Source organism: Carassius carassius, chromosome 39 (assembly GCF_963082965.1).
Source record: "Carassius carassius chromosome 39, fCarCar2.1, whole genome shotgun sequence".
In the NCBI taxonomy this organism is placed as follows: domain Eukaryota; kingdom Metazoa; phylum Chordata; class Actinopteri; order Cypriniformes; family Cyprinidae; genus Carassius; species Carassius carassius.
Genome location: NC_081793.1, coordinates 9570557 through 9596395, shown reverse-complemented (window position 1 = coordinate 9596395; position 25839 = coordinate 9570557). Strand labels below are relative to the sequence as shown.

At 39.2% G+C, this 25839-nt stretch overlaps 1 protein-coding gene across 2 annotated transcripts in view; it reads right to left on the bottom strand.

Moving 5' to 3' along the window:
* LOC132121358 (transforming growth factor beta-1-induced transcript 1 protein-like) overlaps positions 1-25839 on the bottom strand; it is a 120999-nt gene that overhangs the window by 43356 nt on the left and 51804 nt on the right. For both annotated transcript variants that reach the window (XM_059530673.1, XM_059530674.1), the window contains one exon: positions 10913-10994. In XM_059530673.1, coding sequence (XP_059386656.1) covers positions 10913-10994 — 82 coding nt within the window. The remainder of the gene's footprint in view (positions 1-10912; positions 10995-25839) is intronic.

Sequence of the window (25839 nt, the reverse complement as noted above, 5' to 3'; positions counted from 1 at the left end):
CGCTATGGAACGCTAGTTAGGCGTGACGTAAGAATCGTAATCGGTGTGTGTACCGAGTCTCTGAGCAGATGACCGCGCGGACAGGTGCGCGTGGTCAGTAGTCTTCAAAAGCACAATTGCACATGTTCAGGCAGTGTGAAGAAGCCCATTGCCAATCGAACCAATCGGGCTGGGCTCGGACTTGTGCGGTAAATGAGCGGTCATGTAATGTGTTTCAATTAGCTTTTTTTAACGATGTTACAGAGGACTTATTTTATTTCTGTTCAAACTTCCAAGTGGCCTATTACGTTAGTCATGTATAAATTATGTTAAAACATGTATAAATGACTCATTCCTGACAAAAGGCAAAAGAGCTGTGTGCGTGCGTACATCTGAATAATGTCAGGTAGTAAATGGGTTCGGGCTTTTAAAAAGCTGTCAATCAAAATGTACTCGGGCTCGGGTCCTGTCGGGCTTAACTTTTAAGGCCCGATTACAGCTCTAATAGAAAATCGAATCGAAAATTTAAATCGAAATCAAATCGATTTTAGAGCTTGTGAATCGAAATCGAATCGATCTGGAACATCTGAATCGATACTCAGCCCTAGCCAGAAGTGTTTTTTAACCTTAACTTACCACATTTATAATACAGTATGTAACACGTCATAATGTCAAATCAAACCACTGTAAAACTGCTCAAATATAAATGGCAAAATAAGTATATTGTTCTTGTTTGTCTCACGACCAATTTTTGTGATTTAATTAAGCATGAGTTGAGTTTTTATGATGTTGTGTCCTTATATTGGATTTATTTGCTGTTTTCCTTGAATTAATTTAAAAATAACACTTTTCAGCAAACTCAAGTTCTCTATACTGAGTGAGTTTAATAGGAGTCGTCCAACCTCAACACAGGGAGATCAGAATGAGTTAACCAAAACATTTGCACAAGCATTTACATACACCAGTTGAGCTTAGCGTTTTTTCAGTTTGTTCAGTTTTTTCAGTTTGCACTTCCTATTGTGAAGCCCACTTAGCTAGACAAAGAAATACAGAAAAGCATCCAACTTTAACAATGAAAACAGTGATGGAATACAGTATCAAAGTCTCTCCATCACACGCCACTTCATCTGACCAAAAGGGCAGAACAGGCCTCTGGTTACATGGCAACCAAACACGAAACATCTGATAACACTAATTTTATTGCTCAAAGGAATGCAGGCAGAGCAACTCTTACTCAATTCTCTCTAAAATAGACACATAATGCCCATAAAAAATTGACTCTTCTCTCATTAATTCATAGGAAAACCTTTCTTTGAATGAACACACACATACTTCAGGTCATAGTGTATGTTGTTACTGTCCATGTATATTGTCTTTTAGAACACTTCTGCAACCCTTAAGTCTGCAACAGGGTTGTCTTTACATTCACCAACGATCCTTGGATCTCAACTGATGTCTTTCTTAGCTCTTCATCATCTCCAACTAGGAGAAAACTCTCCCAGCAACCACATTCAGAATAACATCTTTTTGGAGTTCATCACTCTTCAAACCCGGAAGAAGCCGATCGCGACTCCTACACCACCAAACCTCAAAACCATCAAGACTTTCATCCAAGACTGCATCCCGATGCTTGTTCCAGGTCAAGGCAATGCAAGTATTGTACATTTACCTAAACGAAACAGAGGTTTAGTATAAGCTATAAACCCTGTTATAAATGCCACTGATGGTTTTACTCAGGTGGTTAACTGTGTCTTAGCTTCATTCTCTGGTTTTCCTGATGGTTTCATCCATCAAATCTAATTTGCCCTTTCCCCTGTATGAGTGATTGTTTGTTTGTTGGACTAGTTTGTGTTATTGTTTAGTTAATAACTCTTGTGCACAAATTACATGAGTTTCTGATTCTGCCTTGCAAACTAATTGTCCCTTTATGATTTTGCTAGATGCTAGATCCTTGTTAGATGCTCTAATGTATTATTAGGCTACTGTAAGAAGGTTGTTTTCTGTGGCAGCGAAAATATCCTTTCGTAGAGTTTATATGAAATTACGCTAAATGTTTGCTGGACAAACAGATTAGTTGATGGCAATTTAATTCTGCTACAGTTACTACTGGCAGCTTACATAAATAATTGTAATTAATCATAATTAATTGTAATTATTTATACATTTCTGCACACTTAGTATAAATAAACAAACTTCATCTGGCCCAAAATGCAGCAACTACAGTTCTTACTAGAACCAGGAAGTATGACCATATTAGCCCGGTTCTGTCAACACTGCACTGGCTCCCTATTAATCGTACAGATTAAAATTACAGATTTAAAATCCTGCTAATTACTTATAAAGCCCTGAATGGTTTAGCACCTCAGTACTTTAGCAAGCTCTTATAGTATTATAGTCCTCCATGTCTGCTGCACTCTCAAAAATCTGATAATACCTAGAATATCAAAATCAACTGCGGGCAGCAGATTTTTCCAAACTCTGGAATAATCTACCTAACACTGTTCGGGAAGCAGACAAACTCTGTCAATTTAAATCTAGATTAAAGACCCATCTCTTAACCTGGTTTACACATAACACACTTACACATTTCTATTACTCAAATCTGTAGCGTATCATACCCGAACCAGACAAATTAAAGGGTCGATCAGGACTGTGGTTGAAACACGAGCCGAATTCCTCAGGAAGGCAACAGGAGGTTGTAAATCATTCCGTGCCACAAGTCAGAAGCAAGATAACCAACCAACCAACTCTTTCACAGAACAGCTTTCAACATTAACACCACTAGAACAATTATTGACAATTTCAATTCAGAGAAGAGATTGTCAAATTTGGGGTAAATAATCAATATGCAACGCCGGCCAGCACATGTAAACCCATGAGAGTAATAAACAAGATCCTTGGATTGACTTCCCCCCACCTAGCAGAACCAGACTGAAATTCCTAAGGGGACCTTTTAACCTTTGGTCTCCACAGAACATCTTTTGTCAGAGAATGGCACAGAAACTGTCTTTTCTAAATATAGATGGACCAAAATGAACTCAAAATGACTTCTAAATGAATATCAGTCCATCGCTTAACTCCATATTCATTTATATGTAACCCACACATTTGACTATCATGTTTATAATCACTTATTATGTATGTCTTTTAATAACTATGGGATAGCTTAAAGGAACACTCCACCGTTTTTTGAAATAGGGCTTATTCACATTATTTCCTACATTTAGATAGGTGGGCAAATGCATTTTTGTGTCAGTGCATGCATTGTTTTAGTTTGACTGGGTCGGCGTTAGCTTAGCTTAGCACAATGAATGGAATCCTTTGTTGCCAGCTAGCATGGCCTGAGTAAAAGTGATCAAAAAAATAAAAAAACCCACCTAATTACTTCTTGTGGCCTGCGTATTCACAACGAGTACAAATAGCGATCCAGATTAACACTAGGCGATTTCTTAGGCAGATATTGACTTGGGACTATATTATGGGGAAGCACAGGCGAAGCACTGCTGCTTAGGTGAAGCACTGCTACTTTGGCACAGAGATATCACGCAACACATGAAATCCCACGACTTCCGTCAACATACTGGCGTGAATAGTAGCTGCCTGGCTATTTTCCTTACAGTACACGAATGGCGATGAACATGGCTGATTTTGAGAGAGACGAAGAGGGTGACTTCTCAGACAGTCAAGAACCAGAACCATACCTATTTGAACCAGAGTTTACAGAAGACGAGCTGCGTGCTTTGGAAATAGAACGACAGGAGGAGGAGGTTGCGATCGCTCAACAGCCTGAGGACGTGAGGATGAGAGCCAACATGAACTGGTGGTGTGAATGTGGGGGAATATGCCAATCTATGCCGACGGAAATAGAGTGTCTGTGCTGTAGAGAGTGGGACATGTTTTTGCCATTGATGACCAGGCTCAACACGTCAGATCAAGATGAGCGTGCCCGAAGTTGTGTCACATCTACAGAGGATTTCACGGCGCTGATCCATTCTGCAGTACTCGATTTTTTTTTCCGGTGTGACAAAGTGAACTGGGAAAAACGCCCCACGCCGAATGGACCAAATGGACAGCTATCCACAGAGTAAGTGATTATTTTAATCATGACGCATGTATAGATTGACCCATATTATACCTGTATTCACATAGAGTTGATGTTTTCTCAGGCAATATAGGTTATATAGGAAGAGAAATAAAAGACAACTTACATGTGCACTTTGTTCTTCCTGTGCTTTGAAAATAGATGGGACGGCCGTATCTTTCAGACGTAGTACCGTCTTTCTGGACCCATATTCCATTTTTTCAAAGTAGTCCTCTGGTGCAAAATGTTCTTTGCAAACACGATACTGCTTTATTTTGTTGAGAGGCATTGAACTACTGATCTCCAGAGCTGCTAGCCATTTATTTCTCAGTTCCACATTAGATGGAATTCTGTGAAACATTACATTCGTGTATGTCCTTTGCTTGTTCTCACAACCTTTTGCTATGCAGGTAATAACCATGTTTGCTGTAACTTCTCAAAATAAATCATACAAAAGCGAAGACACTCGGTACAGGTCACGCCGTTATGTTCTTCTTCTTCTGTTTTTTTGACGCGTTGCACGCCGCTATGTTGACGGAATTCGTGGGATTTCATGTGTTGCGTGATATCTCTGCCCCGAAGTAGCAGTGCTTTGCCTAAGCAGCAGTGCTTCGCCTGTGCTTCCCCATAATATAGTCCCAAGTCAATATCTGCCTAGGAAATCGCCTAGTGTTAATCTGGATCGCTATTTGTACTCGTTGTGAATACGCAGGCCACAAGAAGTAATTAGGTGGGTTTTTTTAATTTTTTTGATCACTTTTACTCAGGCCATGCTAGCTGGCAACAAAGGATTCCATTCATTGTGCTAAGCTAAGCTAACGCCGACCCAGTCAAATTAAACAATGCATGCACTGACACAAAAATGCATTTGCCCACCTATCTAAATGTGGGAAATAATGTGAATAAGCCCTATTTCAAAAAACGGTGGAGTGTTCCTTTAAGGATTCATATTCATGTTTAGTATGTTTGTGTTTCAATCTGCTTGCTTGAGACATCATTCCTGACCATCAGTTATTTGTCAAATGTATCATATTCTTGTTATAGGAATCATGTCCAAAATTATACCCTGCAAGAGCAGGAAAATTCGGACCACATGCTTGATAAGATAACATATGATTTATGATACCCCGAGTCAAGACAATATCTAATTGGTTCAAGACAACATTTGAGGTGTGGCCAACAGGCCAGTTTAAATACTCAGGACACCATCAAATTTTGCTTTTAGCTTTGCTTCTTAGCTTTTGTTATTAGCCATGCCTGCTTTTAGCTTTTAGCTTTGCTTCTTAGCTTTTGCTATCAGTCATGCCGGCTTTTAGCTTGTAGCTTTGCTTTTAGTCATGCTTTTAGTCATCACTGTTGGCTTTCTTTGAGTGCGGTTCCAGCGTGCCTCAGCCTGCATGCCTACTGCTACTTAGCCACGATGAAAAGAAAAACCACCTAGTCTTGTCAAACTTTACTTCTGTTTTTTTACTTTAGTTTCTTTTCTTTTCCATTTGAGAGTTTCGTGTTCTGAGTTAAGTTTTGTAACTCCGTGTCTCCGAGTCTGACCACGAGTGCCCGTTTAACTTCAACCAGCCCACACAACTCCGCATCGTCAGCCAACTTCCAGCTTCCCAAGACGTCACTTCAACCACTACTGAACTTGCAGCCAATCAGCGACGTCGGGAAACCCCCTTTCAATGACAACAAAGGGAAACCATTTACACAGGAGACGCAAGTAACTCCTCCAGACATTTGTACTGGTGTATCTAAAATAATTTTAACCTCATTGAAGAACTCAATGCGAGGGTTAATTAAGTGATTGATGGCTGTTCATGTCTATGCAATTTCACGTATTGCTTGTAAACTTGGGATTCCAAATTTTCGTTCTCTTAAACTCATTCTTCCCTAACTTCCTGCAACTTGTATAAATGTGTGAGTGCGTGTGCTTATGTGTTAGATTAGTTTATATGTCTTAGATTTATCTAATAAAGACTTATTCATATTGAAAAGAGAAGTATCTTGTGTTTGTGCTTACAAGTTAATGTCTTAAACTGCCGATCTTGTTACAGTGCTAATTGACAGTGTTTCCACTATACTTTGGATATTAATATCCAGTGCAGATTTGATGTTAAACAGCTCATTCAGTGAATCGCAGGGCATCTCAGTGATCAGCCGTGAAACTGTGATTCTGTTCAAAGTTCCCTTTAAAATGATTCCCTTTGAGCTAAATTGACCTGTTTCCCTTACAAATCCATTATTCCACTATTGTTAGCCTGCATTAATTAGGTCAACCGGACCTGGTAACACTTCCAATAACATCTTATGTACACTCATCGTAAGAAGAATGGCATCTACGCTGAAAATAGGTTGTTTCTTTCTTATTCCGAGGGCATCATAGCCACCAGATCCAGTCCGTTTTCAGCCCATATGGTGGACCAGCACCTAGAGACTCTAAAGCCCTGAATTTCAGATGAGACCAGGACAACTAGATGAACCCAGAGACAGATCATCAGTGAAGACCTTGTCTCCTAGACGGCCATTGGGACAAGACCACGGAACCAGATGAGCCCTCTGCACAATATAACTTTGCTGCAGCATGGATCAACCTGCTGGTCAAAGAAGAACTGGCCCCTGACTGAGCCTGGTTTCTGCCAAGGTTTTTTCTCAATTCTGTCACCAATGGAGCTATGGTTCATTGCCAACTCTGGTTTGCTTAATTGGGGATACTTAATTTCCAGCAATATAATTGACTTGATTGCACAGATACTATTTAAACTGTCCTGAGCTGGATGATTCCATTTTCGAATCCATTCAGCCAATCTCTGTGTCTGGCGGTAGCACTTTTAGCAGCAGCTTAGCATAGATCATTGAATCTGATTAGACCGTTAGCATCCTGCTCAAAAATTATCAATAAGTTTAGATATTTTTTCTATTTAAAACTTGACTCTTCTGTAGTTACATCGTATACTACTTTGCTGCCGTACCATGGGTGCAGCAGGTGCAATGATATAAGCAGCGCATGAAAATAGTCCTCAGCTAGTTTAGGAAGTTAGCCTATTTTCAGGCGCTGTGTAATATCATTGCAAATGCTATAAACTGCATTCTGAAGTTGACCATTATGAGATTATGGTCATTGAGCATGTTTAGTACTATTGCACTTGGGAAGCTGCATGCATTGGTGGTGGTGCATCTTCATCTTTGACAGATCATGATGTAATATATCATCTATCACATTCTGTCACCCAGCGAAGTCCATTTCTGTGAAGGTTTGTGGCTGAAACATCTTGTTGAGCCTACAAAACTGTAGAAGGTGCTCACCTCTGTCATTCATTGATCCATATCCGAAGCACCCCAAAACACCTTTCCATGTCATTTTAGTCATTTAGCAGACGTTTTTATCCAAAGTGAATTACAAATGAGAACAACAGAAGCAATCAGACCAACGAGAGAACAACAACAGCATACAAGTGCCATGACAAGTCTCAGTTAGTCTAGCGCAGTACACATAGCTTTGTTTTTAACCATGTAACATTGTCTGTGCTGACCTGTGCATTGAAGTCCCCCATTAAGATCTTAATGTCCCTTCTTGGCATGTTTTTGATGGTATGTTGTAACATCTTATAAAAGTCACCTTTATTTATATAGCACTTTTAACAATACAGATTGTGTCAAAGCAGCTTTACCTTAATGAAATAGGAAAATAGTGTGTTAATGCAAAAGGACAATATTAAACACTATTTTCCTATTTTAATACTGTAAAGCCGTTTTTTTAGGGGGCATGGTTAACCCTAACTCTAACACATGTACTTAATTTCTGTTCGCAGAACAATTAACAATTTACAAGGTCAGTTTAAAGAATGAGTGAGAGATAAATCACTCAAAAAAGTACTAGATGCTACTAAGTATAAAATCTGAGTGAACAGAAAACAGAATAAAGAAAGGACTGTTGCTCAGAGGAAAGGAACTACAGCACGTAAAAAGAATCAAGTATCTTGGAAGACACTGACTGCAAACTGTGACTGTTCTACAGACATCAGAATAAAAACAGCCATGGCCTTGAAAGTGGCAGCACTTAGAAAAATACTTGTATTTCACATCGTAGACAAGATGAGAAACAATGACATCAGAAAGGCCCTCAAACAGATAGAAATGAGAATGTAAAAAGTACATGAAAGACAGCACCAGTGGCTTGGTCATGTACTTCGTATGGATAAAAAAGTATTGGCAGCATCACATTGCACAGAAGATTAGAAGTAACCACAAAACGAGGAGGTCCAAGAAAAACGTGGATGTCATCAGTGATGGCAAGATACCATATTGGACCAAGATTTTTGAGAATTACACAAGATAAATACAGATGGCATTTTGTTTTACAAGAGTACATGTTAAAGTGCAGTAAACATGCATGGGGATATGATGAAGAAGAATATTTCCTGATAAAACAGCATACATTTCAACATGTCATGCACATACTTTATTTATTTATTATATTTACTTAATTGCTTATATTTTATTCTAACAGCACATATAACTCCTGCACATGACATGCAGAAAAAAAGAACTAAGAAATCACTGTGTGGTTGCAAGGTTGTTCTGGGTGGTTGCTATGCAGTTTTCAGGGTGTTCTTCTGGTTGTTATGCATTTGCAAAGGTGTTGCTAAGGAGTTCTGAGAGGACAGTTGCTAGGGTGTTTCTAGGCGGTAGCAACCTAGCAACATTGGTGATTGTAGAGTGTATAGTATGTAAATCCATGTAATAGTAATAGGTTTTCATCGAGTCAGTGGGGCAGTCATGGCCTAATGGTAAGAGAGTCTGACTTGTAACCGGTAGGTTGTGGGTTAGAGACTCAGCTCCAACACTAATTGTTGATGAAGGGTGTGAATAACCAGGGTTATCTTCCACCCTTAATACCACGACTGAGTTGAGACCCCCAACTACTCCCTGGTTGCAGCAGCAATATGGCTGCCCACTGCTCTGGGTGTGTGTTCATTACTGTGTGTATGCACTTGGGTTAAATGCAGAGCACAAATTCCAAGTAAAGGTTGGGTCCATGTATGTTTATTTTATGTTACATTTCCTATTTAAATGCAATAACCAGAAACGGAAAATGGCTTGTTTACTCGTTTTTCCGTTTATTTTAACAAAGGGAAAATTAGATTTTGGCTTGATTTCTCATTTTTCATTTGGGGTTTACAAATTGGTTTATGGCTTCAATATTTCATTCACACTTGTGGGCGGCGCTGAAACACTTCTTTCATCTGACTGGTCAAATCACTCCGCCTTCAGTACGAACCTTTCATTCTTTCAGGCAGAATAAGATTCAGTATGACACTGTAATGTCTGAAACCACCACTCACTGTTAATTAGCATAATATTTTAATCAGATGTTGCTGGGCACAGAATTCATGCTGCTGTGACTTGCAAGTGACCCCTTTAAATTATTTCTAGGTTATAGTATTGTATGAATATTGTCCCACTGATAAATACAGTGCAAATAGTTCTGTCTCCTTGGATAAAAGTGAAGTGGAAATAAAAATCAATAATAGACTGAACAGTTCCATGATAATATGTCTGTAACAATTTAGGATGAATAATTTATGGGTTAATTTTTATTTTTGGGTGAACTAACCCTTTAAGTACAGTACAGTGTAAGTACAGTACAGTTCAAGTACAGTTTTTTTTCCCCCTAGATTATCCACTGAACGCAATGGTAAAAATCAGCCCATTAACAAGGCAAAGCCCACTTAACTTGCTGAAGCCTATGGTTAAGGTGTTATGGACTGTTATTAATATTTTATGTGTCCTTAAGTGCACTTACAAAGAGGGTGAGGGTGCTCAGCATAAGAGGAGTTTACATAGCACAACAGCAGCAAGCTGTTATCAAGAAAGATGAGATTCTTAGTCTTCTTTGTTGGGCTTGAGAAAGCCAACATATATATAAACATTATTATTATTTATTATGAGGAGATTTTTTCTTCACTAGCAGACCTAGTGGGAACCCCCGCAGCCCTTGGTTGTGACAGGGCTAGTCAGCTGCCTACACAAACAGCATAATGTAGAAGACAGAAAGCAGTGAAAAACAGTATTTATAACTATCAGTGAGGTTAGCACATTCATAGTATAATTAGGAGACAGAAAGCAGTGAGAAACAGCACTTATAATTATCAGCTTCCCATCGATCCCAGCTCAGTGCACAAGCAGTAACAGAGAATGTATGCAACAACAGACTACTTCAAGAAGTATGGAAAACTGGCTTACCTTAAGCTAGTTAATGGTCAACTTTTCAAGTAGGCCATAAATAGTCAGTTACCAAGGAATATAGCTCTGATGTGTGGCAAAAGCTGTTGAACTTCACAAAATGGAAAGTGGCTATAAGAAATAGTTAAATCAATGAAAATGACCATTTCCATTTCCAAGGAAATAATGAAAAAGTCCCAGTCAGTCAATAAAAGCCTCAATAAAAAATATCAAATATCCCCCACATCATTAGAAGTTGGTTGGGAGGGTTTAAAGAAGAAGAAAAAGGTATATTTAGTTGCAACACATTACTGAATTTACAAACAGGCCAAGTCTCCATGGTCAAAAAAAAAAAAAAAAAAAATTATATAGATATAATATATATATATATATATATATGGATCAATAAAAGAGAAATAATCTAATAAAAAACACTATTAAAAATAACATAATTCATTAATTTGTTAGGACTCTTTTCATTTTTTTAATTCATGAATTATCTTGAATTCTTTAATAACTTATCTATTTATCCACATGATAATTGATTGATTTACTGATATCTTAATTAATTCATTCATTGCTCAGCTGATCTCAGATATGGCCCTGAAATCAGTTTCCTTCATCACCCCATACCTTCATCTCCAAATGTTGAGCTGCATTTCACACAGCTAAAGCATTCTGGATGCCAGTTTTTATCCAGCGCAGTCACCATTTTCTGAAGAAGAACATAATAAAGCCAGATTAGGGCCAGATAATATACAGTATAAGGCTATGTGAGTTGATACAGAGTTACAAACAAAGATGAACAACTTCAAATTACATATTTAGGGAAATTCTTGGCAAAACAACTAAAAAACTAGATTTATCTTTTATGATAAAAATCATTAGGATATTAAGTAAAGATCATATTCCATGAAAATATTTTGTAAATGTCCTACCCTTAATATATCAAAACTTAATTTTTGATTAGTACTGTATGCATTGCTAAGAATTCATTTGGACAACTTCAAAGGCGATTTTCTCAGTACTTTTATTTTTTGCACCCTCATATTCCAGATTTTCAAATAATTGTATCTCGGCCAAATATTGTCAAATCTTAACAATCCATACATCAATGGAAAGCTTATTTAATCTATTTACTGATGTATAAATCTTAATTTAGAAGATTAGAAGTTAGAAAACATGCATTATGCCAATTAATATAAGACCAAAACAACAACAACAACAAAATGATATTTTTCTGTGTGCTGAGGGGCCCTAGGTGTCAACATGTACTCTATGCGTTAGAGTTTATCAACACTGTTCATGTAAGGCATACACATTTTCAAACTCTTCCTAATTAAACACATCTAATTTCAACTCATCAGATTGTTAGTAGATTCTCCAAGACCAGAAATGGATAAGTCAGATAAGTGAGATTTTGAGACAAGTGAGACTGAGAATTGAGCTGGATGTTGGCACTATCGTCCTCCATACAGCTGGGGTCCATTCTTCGTACCTCACTTAATACATTTGAGATAATTTGACAGATGCCAAATCTTTTAATCCTGGTAACTGATCCTTGGCTAATTTGGTTCTTCAAACAAGTCAGCGGTTTTGATAAAAATTTTTCATAAAATCTGGATTAAGTTGTCATAGATTACTCTGTGTTGTCATGTTCATTGGAAAGGGCAGATATTTCATTACTCAAAACGTGATCAGCATTGCAGCAATTGGCTGCAGAGGTGTCATGCTCATTCAAAGTGAGGGGGCATGTGCCCCCACAGATGTGTGAGCCAAGTGGATTTTGAAAGCAGCTTCCAAAAGACAAAAAAAATAAAATAATAATAATTATAGCTGATTTCTATTTTCTATATTTAATATATGCACACCAGTATGATTAGAAAATTCAGTGCATCATATCATTAGCTGCTAAATTCAAATCTGTGTTTGCTGGCTGGCGCTGAGCCAGAAACTGATACCTTTTACAGCACTGTGCCATCACACACAATACTGTTGAGCTTATGAATGCAATAACCAATCAGAGGTGTTCAGATGAGTCATCGCTAAAATGCAGGTGTTTTCTTCACTAGCTCGCTGACTGAATACCTCTTTCTGGCAAATTAACTAAAACAAAGTGGAAATGTGTGTATGAATCTGTAAGATATTAATTTCATATTGTAAACAGCTTCAGTGATTTTAATGGGTGTTTTTGAAAGTGCTTGAAATAGACTGTCAGTGAAAATGTTTCTTGCTAGCCTGACTTTAACTTTCCACATTAACTTTCAATGATAAATTCACATTAAATATAAACTCAGTTTATATTCTCAAATATGTTATGGCATGACACCCATATCTGTTAATTACATAAACAGACAGTTTTTTATGCATAGTTAATAGATTACATTATTAGGTTACTTTGACCATTGCCCACTATACAATAGATCAACATAATCTATAAAAGTGAGAATCAAGATATTTCATGATATAGTTAATGTGTTTCGATATGTTTCGAATAAAAAGAGAAAAAATAAATAAACATACAGTAAAAAGATATTCAAAAGGCCCTTTTTACCGCCGCGGGTACCGCCGCCGCAGCGTTTGTAAAGTGCATTTGCAGCTTTTGACCACTGAGTGGCGCTTTAACCACAAGTTATCAAACAAGCGCATCAAAACACATTTTCGCAAATAGACGTCAATTTTGCCTCGCTGATGTGTTACATTTGACTGCTTCAGTCATGGAAAATGAAAGAAAAACACAATAGTTTAAATATTATATATTATTATTAATATTATAATATATTTAATATTTAATATTCACAGATGAAAGTTGGGTATTTATGAAGTTATGTGCATTTCTTAGAACGAATTCAAGCAGGATAAATGTCAAGCCTGTGCCTGAGTCTGTGCTTATATTTTCTAAGCTACATGGTATTAAACCATATTTTAGATTTGACACATTTAAAAGGTGTGCAGTATTATTTATATTATATTAATTATGCGTTATATTATTCAATAGAAATTGTGGTTTACTTTGTGGTTTACTTTGCATCGGAGCATTAAAAGGGGTAGCCTATTTTAGGGGGGTAGGCTACATGGATTAATATGCAAAATGTCAATATTTTCATATATTATGCCTATATATTTTTTCCTTCAATAAAACAACAGGCATTTTTGTTATTTGTTACCTGTCCTTTATTTTGACAACTTATTGGGAAAAAGACATTTGTCTGTAAACTGATTAAGAAATTCTTGCATGTTTAAACGTGAAGCACTGTATAATTTCGTTCCCATTATTTAGGCCTAATTTAAATCTTTGAAGCTTTAAATAATGGACGGATTAATAAAACGTCCTCACGATTAAACTCAAGTTCTGTCATTATAATCAACAAATTATTCTCGATGTAAAAAAGAGCTTTAGTAATTGACAACTTAAGTGATTTTAAAGGGAGCCTTCTTTACTTGCTTTTAAAGTTGGGCAATAGCATATGGCCTAAAAAAAATAAAAATCCCAAATTTTTTTTTATTTTAGAAAAAAAATCTGATTTATGATTTAAACTGATTTTTAAATCAATATTCAAATGACGAAGAAATTTTACAAAACAAGTTTTAATATAGTTCTTTATCATTAATTTAGCAGGCAAATTTATAACTGCAACAAGATGATTAAAAAAAACAGTAATGTTTTTACCTTAATGCTGGAAAGACCTTTATTTTTATTTATTTATTTATTTAATACTAGCCCATCATGCATCTAACCATCCACTCAGAATTAAGAGCTGTTAAGATTAAAACTGGCAGCTCAGCAGTGAGTCAGTGTCATGGACGGAGGACCTGTTAATATATTTTCTAGTCTATATTTCCATCTCGTTATGCCGCTGGTTTAGGTTTTTTTTTCTTCTTATAGAGCTTATTTGTAAATAGAGCAGACACTTTCTGTGTGTCTACACCAGACATGAGAGTTGTCATCCGTGCCCCACAGCGAAAAGTGTGTCTAAACTTGATGACATCACACTATAGTGTCAAATCATCTGAACACAGTGTCAGAACATTTTGTCATAAACAGAACGAGCATCAGTTCACTGATGGTGATCGTGTCCAGTGTATCCATCACTGGGTTCTGTTGTCTTTTGTTGGATCGCTCAACTTGTGTCCGGTGTAGACCTGGCGTGCGTTTTTTATTGTTTTATTTTACAGTCCTGCTTGTTTTAATGTTTTTATTAAATATCTGTATTGACTGCATAGTCATATTATCGTATTATTTACTGCCATGCGACCTACAAAAGTAAAGCTTGGCGAGTCGATCAACGAGCATTGCTGCAGGTTGATTTTTGGCGGATGTGCTGTGCTTGTGCTCCCGCGGTCGTCTTCATTTCATCAGGTCAAACATCTCTCTCACTCGCAGCAGAGTCTGTGAGCAGCAACAACTTCCCCTCCGCGTGCACTGATACCTGAAACACGCTCCGCCTTTACTCCATGGATAAAGTATTTCAGTATGTTTGAAATGTTATGTTCATAACGTAGCATATAAAATAATACTAATAAAACTTTTATTAGAGAGTTTCAAAGTGGCATAAGCTATTTGGTGTAAACTTTTTTCCAATTATCACATGCCAAACTAATAACATTGTAAACATTAAATCTTTAATTGCTGCTTTCTGCTGTGAAAATTTTGTTTGTGATGAAAATAACAGTACATTTTTGTCAGTTATTTTATCTAAACAGATTGATTAACTTCTTCAAGATTTCAAAATCAGATAGCATGCTGATAATGTATAGTAGCACTGTAAGATTACATTTGTTTGAATGCATCATTGCGAAAGCGATTGCGTGTGAATCTGTTTAAATCATGCTTTAACCCGAAAATAATCAGTAAAAGAAACGTCTCGGTTACGTATGGTAACCCTCGTTCCCTGAAGGAGGGAACGGAGACGCCACGTCGGTGACCGACGAATATGGGATATCGCTTCGATAGACCAATCTACTTCGAGTGTAAACTAAACGAGCCAATGCACATTGGCATGCAAATATTGCATCCAGCTGCCACTGATCACTGCGTGAGTATAAGAGGGCAGCAGCTGCAATGCATACCAGTTTTTTGCTGAGGAGCCGAGCCGTGGACCCGGCAGCTCAGCGGCGGTACAGCAACCATGGCGACGGGACGTGGCGTCTCCGTTCCCTCCTTCAGGGAACGAGGGTTACCATACATAACCGAGACGTTCGGTGACCGATGTATATGGGATCCCTATCAAAGCGCCATGGGTGCTGCCCCTTCCAGTGCCCTGTGCGAGCTGCCTGCGCCCCTATTAGGTGTAGGCCGGGGCTCAGAACAAGTAGCTCCACTCACCGTTGTCAAAGCACTACCTCACTGGGTGAGATTGGATAACACTGGGAAAACGTACCCGGTACACTTGGAGCCGGGACGCTGCGGAAGCCCCATCCTTCCCGAAGGAGGTCTCGGAGGCAAATACACATATAGCATCCATTTAGGAGTATAAGGAGAGATTTGAGGTGATTAAAACCCTCTTGGGAAGGCAGAAGTCTGCCGGGGAAACACAGGCTCTAAGGCTATACCGTGGACTATACACATATGAGTACCGCTTAGGTCTCAATATGGAACCCACCCTTCCATGGTTCTCACGGATTCATCATGAAGGTCTGGCGCCGGACGTTCCGCTGCGTCCAGCTGCTTAGGGTGATGGAGGATCTCAACAGGGTCTACAGTACGGACACTCTGGAGTGGTTTAAGCAAGCCGACACTAACCGGGGCCTCGCAGTGCCACTACCCGTTTGCACCCGTGAAGCTCTTTTAGAGAAATTTGCTCTTTAGGAAATGCTCTTTTAGTGCTGAGGCACACAGGGGAATTGGCCGCTTGCAACACGACAGGGGTAGTGCAGCCTGAAGTGTGCAATCCACTCGACACAGGAACGACCGCCGCTGAAGCGCCGTCTCGCCAACACACGAAGCTTCCGAGAGCGTGCTGAACTCATAGTTCACAGCAGACACAGTTGAGCAGAGCGATACTAACGCTCGGCTCCGAAGCGAAAAGCTGGTATGCATTGCACCTGCTGCCCTCTTATACTCACGCAGTGATCAGCGGCAGCTGGATGCAATAATTTAGTTTAGTTTACACTCGAAGTAGATTGTTCTATCGAAGCGATATCCCATATTTGTCGGTCACCGACGTGGCGTCGAGAGTGACCGACTGAAAGGGAACAGACAAACTCTTAACATCCTGCTCGACTCTTGCAGTTATTGTAACCTTCTGATCAAGCTATAGCTAAATATGTTTAACATGAATTATTGCTGAATATGCAGTTATATTATGGGCTGTTGGCATTAATTGTATTTGTGATGGAGCGCTCTTGGAGCGAGTGAAAACCACGACGTTCATACTCAAGTGTTTGTGCAAAAATTATTAATGTGCATTAATGACAGGGAGGCACCTTTTCATCACTTACATTTTTAACTGGTAATGAATTTATAATTTTTTAATTAACATAATATCGTGGTGTCTCACATACATTAAAAATATATCTACAGAAAGCTTGAAATGTTTTTTAAACTAAAAAGAATTGTGTAATCTGTGAATGTTGCATTTCTCTTGTCGGAGAGAGCCAGCACTGTGAATTTCATCTTGCAGCCGACAAGAAAACATTTGTTTATTAATAAATAATTAAAATGTCTCATTTTTCACAATTATTAGGCTACTTCTGCATGTGCTTTGTTGCAAACTTAATGCATGTGCTTGAGAGCGGAATATATTAAGATTTGATTATGTAAATTTAATATAAACTTCTGATTAGTTGAATATAACAAATGAACGACTAGAACTAGAAAAATCTTACGTGGGGGCGGACCATTTTTTAGTCTAAAACCAAAACAACAGTCCTATATAAACCAGTTCAGCAAGTGAAAGCCTCATAAGACACTGTCCATATGAAAGAGCAATTCACACCTTTATCTCGATGTCATACATAACTACCCCTAAAAACCCAACCCCCTCCAGCTGAACTGAATTCGGTCTGTTTTTTGGCTGTGAAGAACGGTGTGTTACTGGGCTGAAACATGCCTGCACTCAGCAGCACTACTCTTTGTATTCATTATTTTCTCGCAGCCCATATTATTATTTTCACAAGACCATAATGATAATAACAAATCATCAATTAATAATTAATCATTATTTTACTTAAATCATTGTAATTTGTGATCGTGGGTGTTTGCGGAAGGCTTTAAGACCAAGCGGAATCCTCTGTTCCCGCCTCACAGCACGCGAGACTCGCGCTCAGTGATGCAGCTTCACTGTCTGCAGTTTGACTTTACTGAATCAGATTGAGGCGAATACAACTTATTGATCATGAGACCAATATTTAGCAAGCAAGAAAACATTCATTCTAATGGAAGGAAGACGTATTTCATTGAGCTAATGCTGTTAAAGATAGAGAAAGAGAGAGAGAGAGAGAGAGAGAGAAACTAGTCTAGGGCTATTCTTAAACTCGGAGATCATTATATTGAAGTACAAATCCAAACACCAGAAACGTTATGCGTTTTATGAATAATGAAATGTTATGAAAAGTATGCATTTTATATATTCACATGCTGTATGGTTGAAATAATATTTTAGTTCACAACTTTAAGTTCCGTTGTATAAAAAAAATGCTTTATTGGCTAATGTTTCATAAACCTTCAGTTGTTATATGCTCTAAAATCCATGCCATTAGTAATTTCACAGTATTTTCACCTCCTAAATCACTAACCTTTAAAGTCACAATGGTATTTTTTAATGACATTATTTTATTATTTTTTATTTTATTTTTTTGAATAATTGTAGCCTACATAAATAGGTGAAGCAAAACAAATATTCGGATCATCCCTTATTTATTCCCTTATTTTCTTAAAGAATAAACACGATTTTCTACAAGAATAAACATGATAACATATTATTAATTAATAACAATAATTTAAGCAATTTAAACCTTTTTTTAAAACTTGAATTTAAATAATATCAAACTAACTTTAAATTCTCAAGGAGTTTATAAGTAAAAAATGGTAAAAATGTCACAGTGCATGTTAAATAGCCTAAATGAACTTGTGTTAACAATATAATTAGAACTAACAATATAATTCGATTTTCTTAAATGAACAATTCCTGTATAAAATGGGACAGCAACCTTTACAGTACAGACCAAAAGTTTGGACACACCTTCTCATTCAAAGAGTTTTCTTTATTTTCATGACTATGAAAATTGTAGAGTCACATTGAAGGCATCAAGGGCTATTTGACCAAGAAGAAGAGTGATGGGGTGCTGCGCCAGATGACCTGGCCTCCACAGTCACCGGACATGAACCCAATCGGGATGGTTTAGGGGTGAGCTGGACCGCAGACAGAAGGCAAAAGGGCCAACAAGTGCTAAGCATCTCTCACTGAACTCCATCAAGACTGTTGGAAGACCATTTCAGGTGACTACCTCTTGAAGCTCATCAAGAGAAGGCCAAGAGTGTGCAAAGCAGTAATCGAAGCATAAGGTGGCTACTTTGAAGAACCTAGAATATGACATATTTTCAGTTGTTTCACACTTTTTTTGTTATGTATATAATTCCATATATAATTCCACATGTGTTAATTCATAGTTTTGATGCCTTCAGTGTGAATCTACAATTTTCATAGTCATGAAAATAAAGAAAACTCTTCGAATGAGAAGATGTGTCCAAACTTTTGGTCTGTACTGTATATTAAACATTTTGAAATCGTCCACAGCTGAGCATCGCGGGAGACTGATCTTAAAACATAACTAAATGTGTTTAAATTAATTATGCATCATAAAAGCCATTTTTCGAGATTTGAGAAGTGAGTCCACGTCTCCTGCGATGCATTAAAGCCACCAGCATAAAAGCTCACCGTTTAAATTAACGCATGGGTCAGACTGTACAGTATGTAATGCGTGTCCAATAAAAAGATAATTATTCCTTCATAAATAAATCTCTCAATTAATAAAACCATTTTTTCCAAACATTTTTTAGTTTAATAAGGTTGTAAGAAAATAGCAGTGGCTGGGACACACTTCCAGTATCACTTTCACTTAAAATTATGCAATCTAATCCTGTTGGGACCTGTTGCTATGACAGCAACTCCAGGATGAGCTTCGAAGAACCTAACAATCCTGGATCATGTCAAATCGGTAATCCACATATGAAGAATGGACCCCTTCTTTAAATCTTAACAGCATTTTGCAACATCAACACTGAACTGACTCAAGCTAAATAATGTAATTGATGCCTTATGTAGAACTGCTTGTAGCTGAATTTAACTTATTTCAAATTTATTAACTTCACAGTATTATTGTTCTGAACTGAAACAAGACTGTAATTCTGACCTGAGCTAAATTATGGCACTTTTGTCTTTTAGAGCTGCTTTATAGCAGATTCTGAACTGTCTCCATAGTTGAGTATCCATAATTGTGCCTGCTTTTTGCCCTGGATTTTCTCGGTGAAACTGCTTTGACACAGTCTGTATTGTATAGTCTTATACAGTATAAACAAAGTTGACTTGACTGGTGTTTATGTTCCTCCAGAAACAAGGTTGGGAAACACTGCATTAAGGACCTGGGGTCCCATAGTGCTCATTCTGTGTCATATAAGGGCTCATCACACACTAAAATTCATTTTGATCCTTTTTGTTTCTTTTTATTGGATCCCACGCCACTGCTCATTTTGTAGGTCTTTTATCTGGCACACAAAGTCCAGTTCATGGAATTCTCTGATTGACGATTTGACGCAAGTGTGTTAAATAAGTGAGACATGGACAATCTGCAGTGCTGTGGGTCCCCAGAATTAGGATTTTAAAACCACTGCTCTATTCATTTGGCGAAAATATGATTAGATTGGCTGAAGTTCAAAGTCTAGATTCCTGCTGATCATTTTGAAGCTTTGTTTTAATGGTTTCACATCTGGGATGTATGTACAGTGGACCGTGGACTATAGACATATGAGTACCGCTTAGGTCTCAATATGGAACCCACACTTCCATGGTTCTCACAGATTCATCATGAAGGTCTGGCGCCGGACGTTCCGCTGCGTCCAGCTGCTTAGGGTGATGGAGGATCTCAACAGGGTCTACAGTACGGACACTCTGGAGTGTTTTAAGCAAGCCGACACTAACCGGGGCCTCGCAGTGCCACTACCCGTTTGAGGTGAGAACACAGGAGGATACCGGCTCTACACGAAGGTTATAGAACCTAGTGAACGTGTTAGGGGTTGCCCAACCCGCAGCTCTACAAATATCTGTCAGCGAGGCACCACGAGCCAGTGCCCAGGAGGATGCGACACTTCTAGTTGAGTGAGCTCGTAACCTGAACGGGCAGGGCACACCCTGAGCCTGATAAGCCAGGGTTATGGCATCAACAATCCAGTGGGCCATTCTCTGCTTAGAGACGGCACTCCCCTTCTGCCGGCCTCCATAACAGAGAAAGAGCTGGTCTGAGGTCCTGAAGCTTTGTGTCCGGTCTACGTAGCACCTTAATGCTCGGACGGGACAAAGCACAGCCAGGGCTGGGTCTGCCTCCTCCAGGGGCAGCGCTTGCAGGTTCACCACTTGGTCTTTGAAGGATGTAGTGGGAACCTTGGGCATGTAGCCAGGCCGGGGCCTCAGGATTACCTGGGAGTCAGCCGGCCCGAACTCTAGGCACGAATCGTCGACCGAAAATGCATGCAGATCCCCTACCCTCTTGATGGAGGCCAGTGCAAGCAGGAGCAGAGTTTTCAATGAAAGAAACTTTAGCTCAACTGAATGCAAAGGCTCGAATGGGCCCTGCTGTAGTGATTTAAGCACTAGAGTCAGGTCCCAAGGGGGTATAGAGCACCAATAAAGGGGGGCTTTATCGCGGTCTTCGCCAGTAGGACTGCGATCTCTTCCCGCAAGACAGGGGCATCGTACGCTTTCACTGTAGTGAAGCGGACACCGCAGAGCTTGGGGGGATGCTGGGCAATCTGAATTGCATAGCCGAGGCTGATAGTTCGCAGAAGCCAGCGAGACGGGCTGGGCAGCGCTGACCAGGCGCTTAAGAACTGTACAAGCGAGACCAGCGGAACCACAGCCGTACCCGCAGTGGGGCAGCGAGGTGGAACACAGGGACCCAACTCGGGCGGCTTGTGATGCAGGGGGCTGCCCTCGACGACGAGCAGGCTGGGGCACTGCGGCCGGCGGGTGGGTGGAGGCAGCAGCAGCTGCCCGCCGGGGCAGGATGTGTCGGATCGCCTCAGTCTGCTTCTGGGCAGCCGAGACTTGCTGGGCCAAGATCTTGACTGCGTCGCCGAAGAGGCTGGTCTGGGACACAGGGGCATTGAGAAACCGGACCTTGTCGGTGTCCCCCATGTCTGCCAGACCCAGACAGAGATGGTGCTCCTGGACCACTAATGTGGACATCGCACGACCCAGCGAACTCGCGGTGACCGTCGTCGCTCGAATCGCAAGGTCAGTGGCGGTTCGGAGTTCTTCCAGAAGTGCTGGATCGTGACCACCCTCGTGCATGTCCTTCAGTGCCTTAGCCTGGTGCACTTGCAGTAACGCCATAGCATGTAAGACGAGTGCCTACAGGCCCGGGAAGGGAGCACCGGGTCTCCACGCCAGGAGGTGGCGGACTTAGGACACAATTGCATCGCTACCGCCCGCTCCTGAACACACCTTCGCTGCACCGCCATCGAGGGTGGTGAGGGAGGAGGAGCCCACCGGCCGGTTTCTGGCAGTAAAAGGTGCCGTCCACGACTTGGTCACCCGCGCTACTGTCGGAAGTGGTTCTTGTCTGTTGGCCGCCAGAACGAGCCCCAGATCGCGGCCGGGGCAACGGGACTCCGCCCCCCTGAAGGTGGCGGAGACTGGTTTGCAGCTCCGAGATGGTCATATTCCCGCAGTGAGAACATGACTCATCCACGAAAGCCACCTCAGCGTGCTCGACGTCCAGACACGTGAGGCAGCGATCGTGACCATCACCCGTTGGCAGGTAACAACCGCACCCAGAAATGCACGGGTGAAACGGCATCCTTACAAGGACGGTCCGTCGTCTTTACAAAGACGCACCCGTGAAGCTCTTTTAGAGAAATTTCCTCTTTAGGAAATGCTCTTTTAGTGCTGAGGCGCACAGGGGAATTGGCCGCTTGCAACACGACAGGGGTAGTGCAGCCTGAAGTGTGCAATCCACTCGACACAGGAACGACCGCCGCTGAAGCGCCCGTCTCGCCAACACACGAAGCTTCCGAGAGCGTGCTGAACTCATAGTTCACAGCAGACACAGTTGAGCAGAGCGATACTAACGCTCGGCTCCGAAGCGAAAAGCTGGTATGCATTGCACCTGCTGCCCTCTTATACTCACGCAGTGATCAGCGGCAGCTGGATGCAATAATTGCATGCCAATGTGCATTGGCTCGTTTAGTTTACACTCGAAGTAGATTGGTCTATCGAAGCGATATCCCATATTTGTCGGTCACCGACGTGGCGTCGAGAGTGACCGACTGAAAGGGAACAGACAAACTGTTAACATCCCGCTCGACTCTTGCAGTTATTGTAACCTTCTGATCAAGCTATAGCTAAATATGTTTAACATGAATTATTGCTGAATATGCAGTTATATTATGGGCTGTTAGCATTAATTGTATTTGTAATGGAGCGCTCTTGGAGCGAGTGAAAACCACGACGTTCATACTCAAATGTTTGTGCAAAAATTATTAATGTGCATTAATGAAAGGGAGGCACCTTTTCATCACTTACATTTTTTCCTGGTAATGAATTTATAATTTTTTAATTAACATAATATCGTGGTGTCTCACATACATTAAAAATATATCTACAGAAAGCTTGAAATGTTTTTTAAACTAAAAAGAATTGTGTAATCTGTGAATGTTGCATTTCTCTTGTCGGAGAGAGCCAGCACTGTGAATTTCATCTTGCAGCCGACAAGAAAACATTTGTTTATTAATAAATAATTAAAATGTCTCATTTTTCACAATTATTAGGCTACTTCTGCATGTGCTTTGTTGCAAACTTAATGCATGTGCTTGAGAGCGGAATATATTAAGATTTGATTATGTAAATTTAATATAAACTTCTGATTAGTTGAATATAACAAACGAACGACTAGAACTAGAAAAATCTTACGTGGGGGTGGACCAATTTTTAGTCTAAAACCAAAACAACAGTCCTATATAAACCAGTACAGCAAGTGAAAGCCTCATAAGACACTGTCCATATGAAAGAGCAATTCACACCTTTATCTCGATGTCATACATAACTACCCCCAAAAACCCAACCCCCTCCAGCTGAACTGAATTCGGTCTGTTTTTTGGCTGTGAAGAACGGTGTGTTACTGGGCTGAAACATGCCTGCACTCAGCAGCACTACTCTTTGTATTCATTATTTTCTCGCAGCCCATATTATTATTTTCACAAGACCATAATGATAATAACAAATCATCAATTAATAATTAATCATTATTTTACGAAAATCATTGTAATTTGTGGTCGTGGGTGTTTGCGGAAGGCTTTAAGACCATGCGGAATCCTCTGTTCCCACCTCACAGCACGCGAGACTCGCGCTCAGTGATGCAGCTTCACTGTCTGCAGTTTGACTTTACTGAATCAGATTGAGGCGAATACAACTTATTGATCATGAGACCAACATTTAGCAAGCAAGAAAACATTCATTCTAATGGAAGGAAGACGTATTTCATTGAGCTAATGTTGTTAAAGATAGAGAAAGAGTGAGAGAGAGAGAGAGAGAGAGAGAAACTAGTCTAGGGCTATTCTTAAACTCGGAGATCATTATATTGAAGTACAAATCCAAACACCAGAAACGTTATGCATTTTATGAATAATGAAATGTTATGAAAAGTATGCATTTTATTTATTCACATGCTGTATGGTCGAAATAATATTTTAGTTCACAACTTTAAGTTCCGTTGTATAAAAAAAATGCTTTATTGGCTAATGTTTCATAAACCTTCAGTTGTTATATGCTCTAAAATCCATGCCATTAGTAATTTCACAGTATTTTCACCTCCTAAATCACTAACCTTTAAAGTCACAATGGTATTTTTTAATGACATTATTTTATTATTATTTATTTTATTTTTTTTTGAATAATTGTAGCCTACATAAATAGGTGAAGCAAAAAAAATATTCGGATCATCCCTTATTTATTCCCTTATTTTCTTAAAGAATAAACACGTATTTTCTACAAGAATAAACATGATAAAATATTATTAATTAATAACAATAATTTAAGCAATTTAAACCTTTTTTTAAAACTTGAATTTAAATAATATCAAACTAACTTTAAATTCTCAAGGAGTTTATAAGTAAAAAATGGTAAAAATGTCACAGTGCATGTTAAATAGCCTAAATGAACTTGTGTTAACAATATAATTAGAACTAACAATATAATTTGATTTTCTTAAATGAAACAATTCCTGTATAAAATGGGACAGCAACCTTTACAGTACAGACCAAAAGTTTGGACACACATTCTCATTCAAAGAGTTTTCTTTATTTTCATGACTATGAAAATTGTAGAGTCACACTGAAGGCATCAAGGGCTATTTGACCAAGAAGAAGAGTGATGGGGTGCTGCGCCAGATGACCTGGCCTCCACAGTCACCGGACATGAACCCAATCGAGATGGTTTAGGGGTGAGCTGGACCGCAGACAGAAGGCAAAAGGGTCAACAAGTGCTAAGCATCTCTCGGGGAACTCCTTCAAGACTGTTGGAAGACCATTTCAGGTGACTACCTCTTGAAGCTCATCAAGAGAAGGCCAAGAGTGTGCAAAGCAGTAATCGAAGCAAAAGGTGGCTACTTTGAAGAACCTAGAATATGACATATTTTCAGTTGTTTCACACTTTTTTGTTATGTATATAATTCCATATATAATTCCACATGTGTTAATTCATAGTTTTGATGCCTTCAGTGTGAATCTACAATTTTCATAGTCATGAAAATAAAGAAAACTCTTCGAATGAGAAGATGTGTCCAAACTTTTGGTCTGTACTGTATATTAAACATTTTGAAATCGTCCACAGCTGAGCATCGCGGGAGACTGATCTTAAAACATAACTAAATGTGTTTAAATTAATTATGCACCATAAAAGCCATTTTTCGAGATTTTAGAAGTGACTCCACGTCTCCTGCGATGCATTAAAGCCACCAGCATAAAGCTCACCGTTTAAATTAATGCATGGGTCAGACTGTACAGTATGTAATGCGTGTCCAATAAAAAGATAATTATTCCTTCATAAATAAATCTCTCAATTAATAAAACCATTTTTTCCAAACATTTTTTAGTTTAATAAGGTTGTAAGAAAATAGCAGTGGCTGGGACACACTTCCAGTATCACTTTCACTTAAAATTATGCAATCTAATCCTGTTGGGACCTGTTGCTATGACAACAACTCCAGGATGAGCTTCGAAGAACCTAACAATCCTGGATCATGTCAAATCGGTAATCCACATACGAAGAATGGACCCCTTCTTTAAATCTTAACAGCATTTTGCAACATCAACACTGAACTGACTCAAGCTAAATAATGTAATTGAT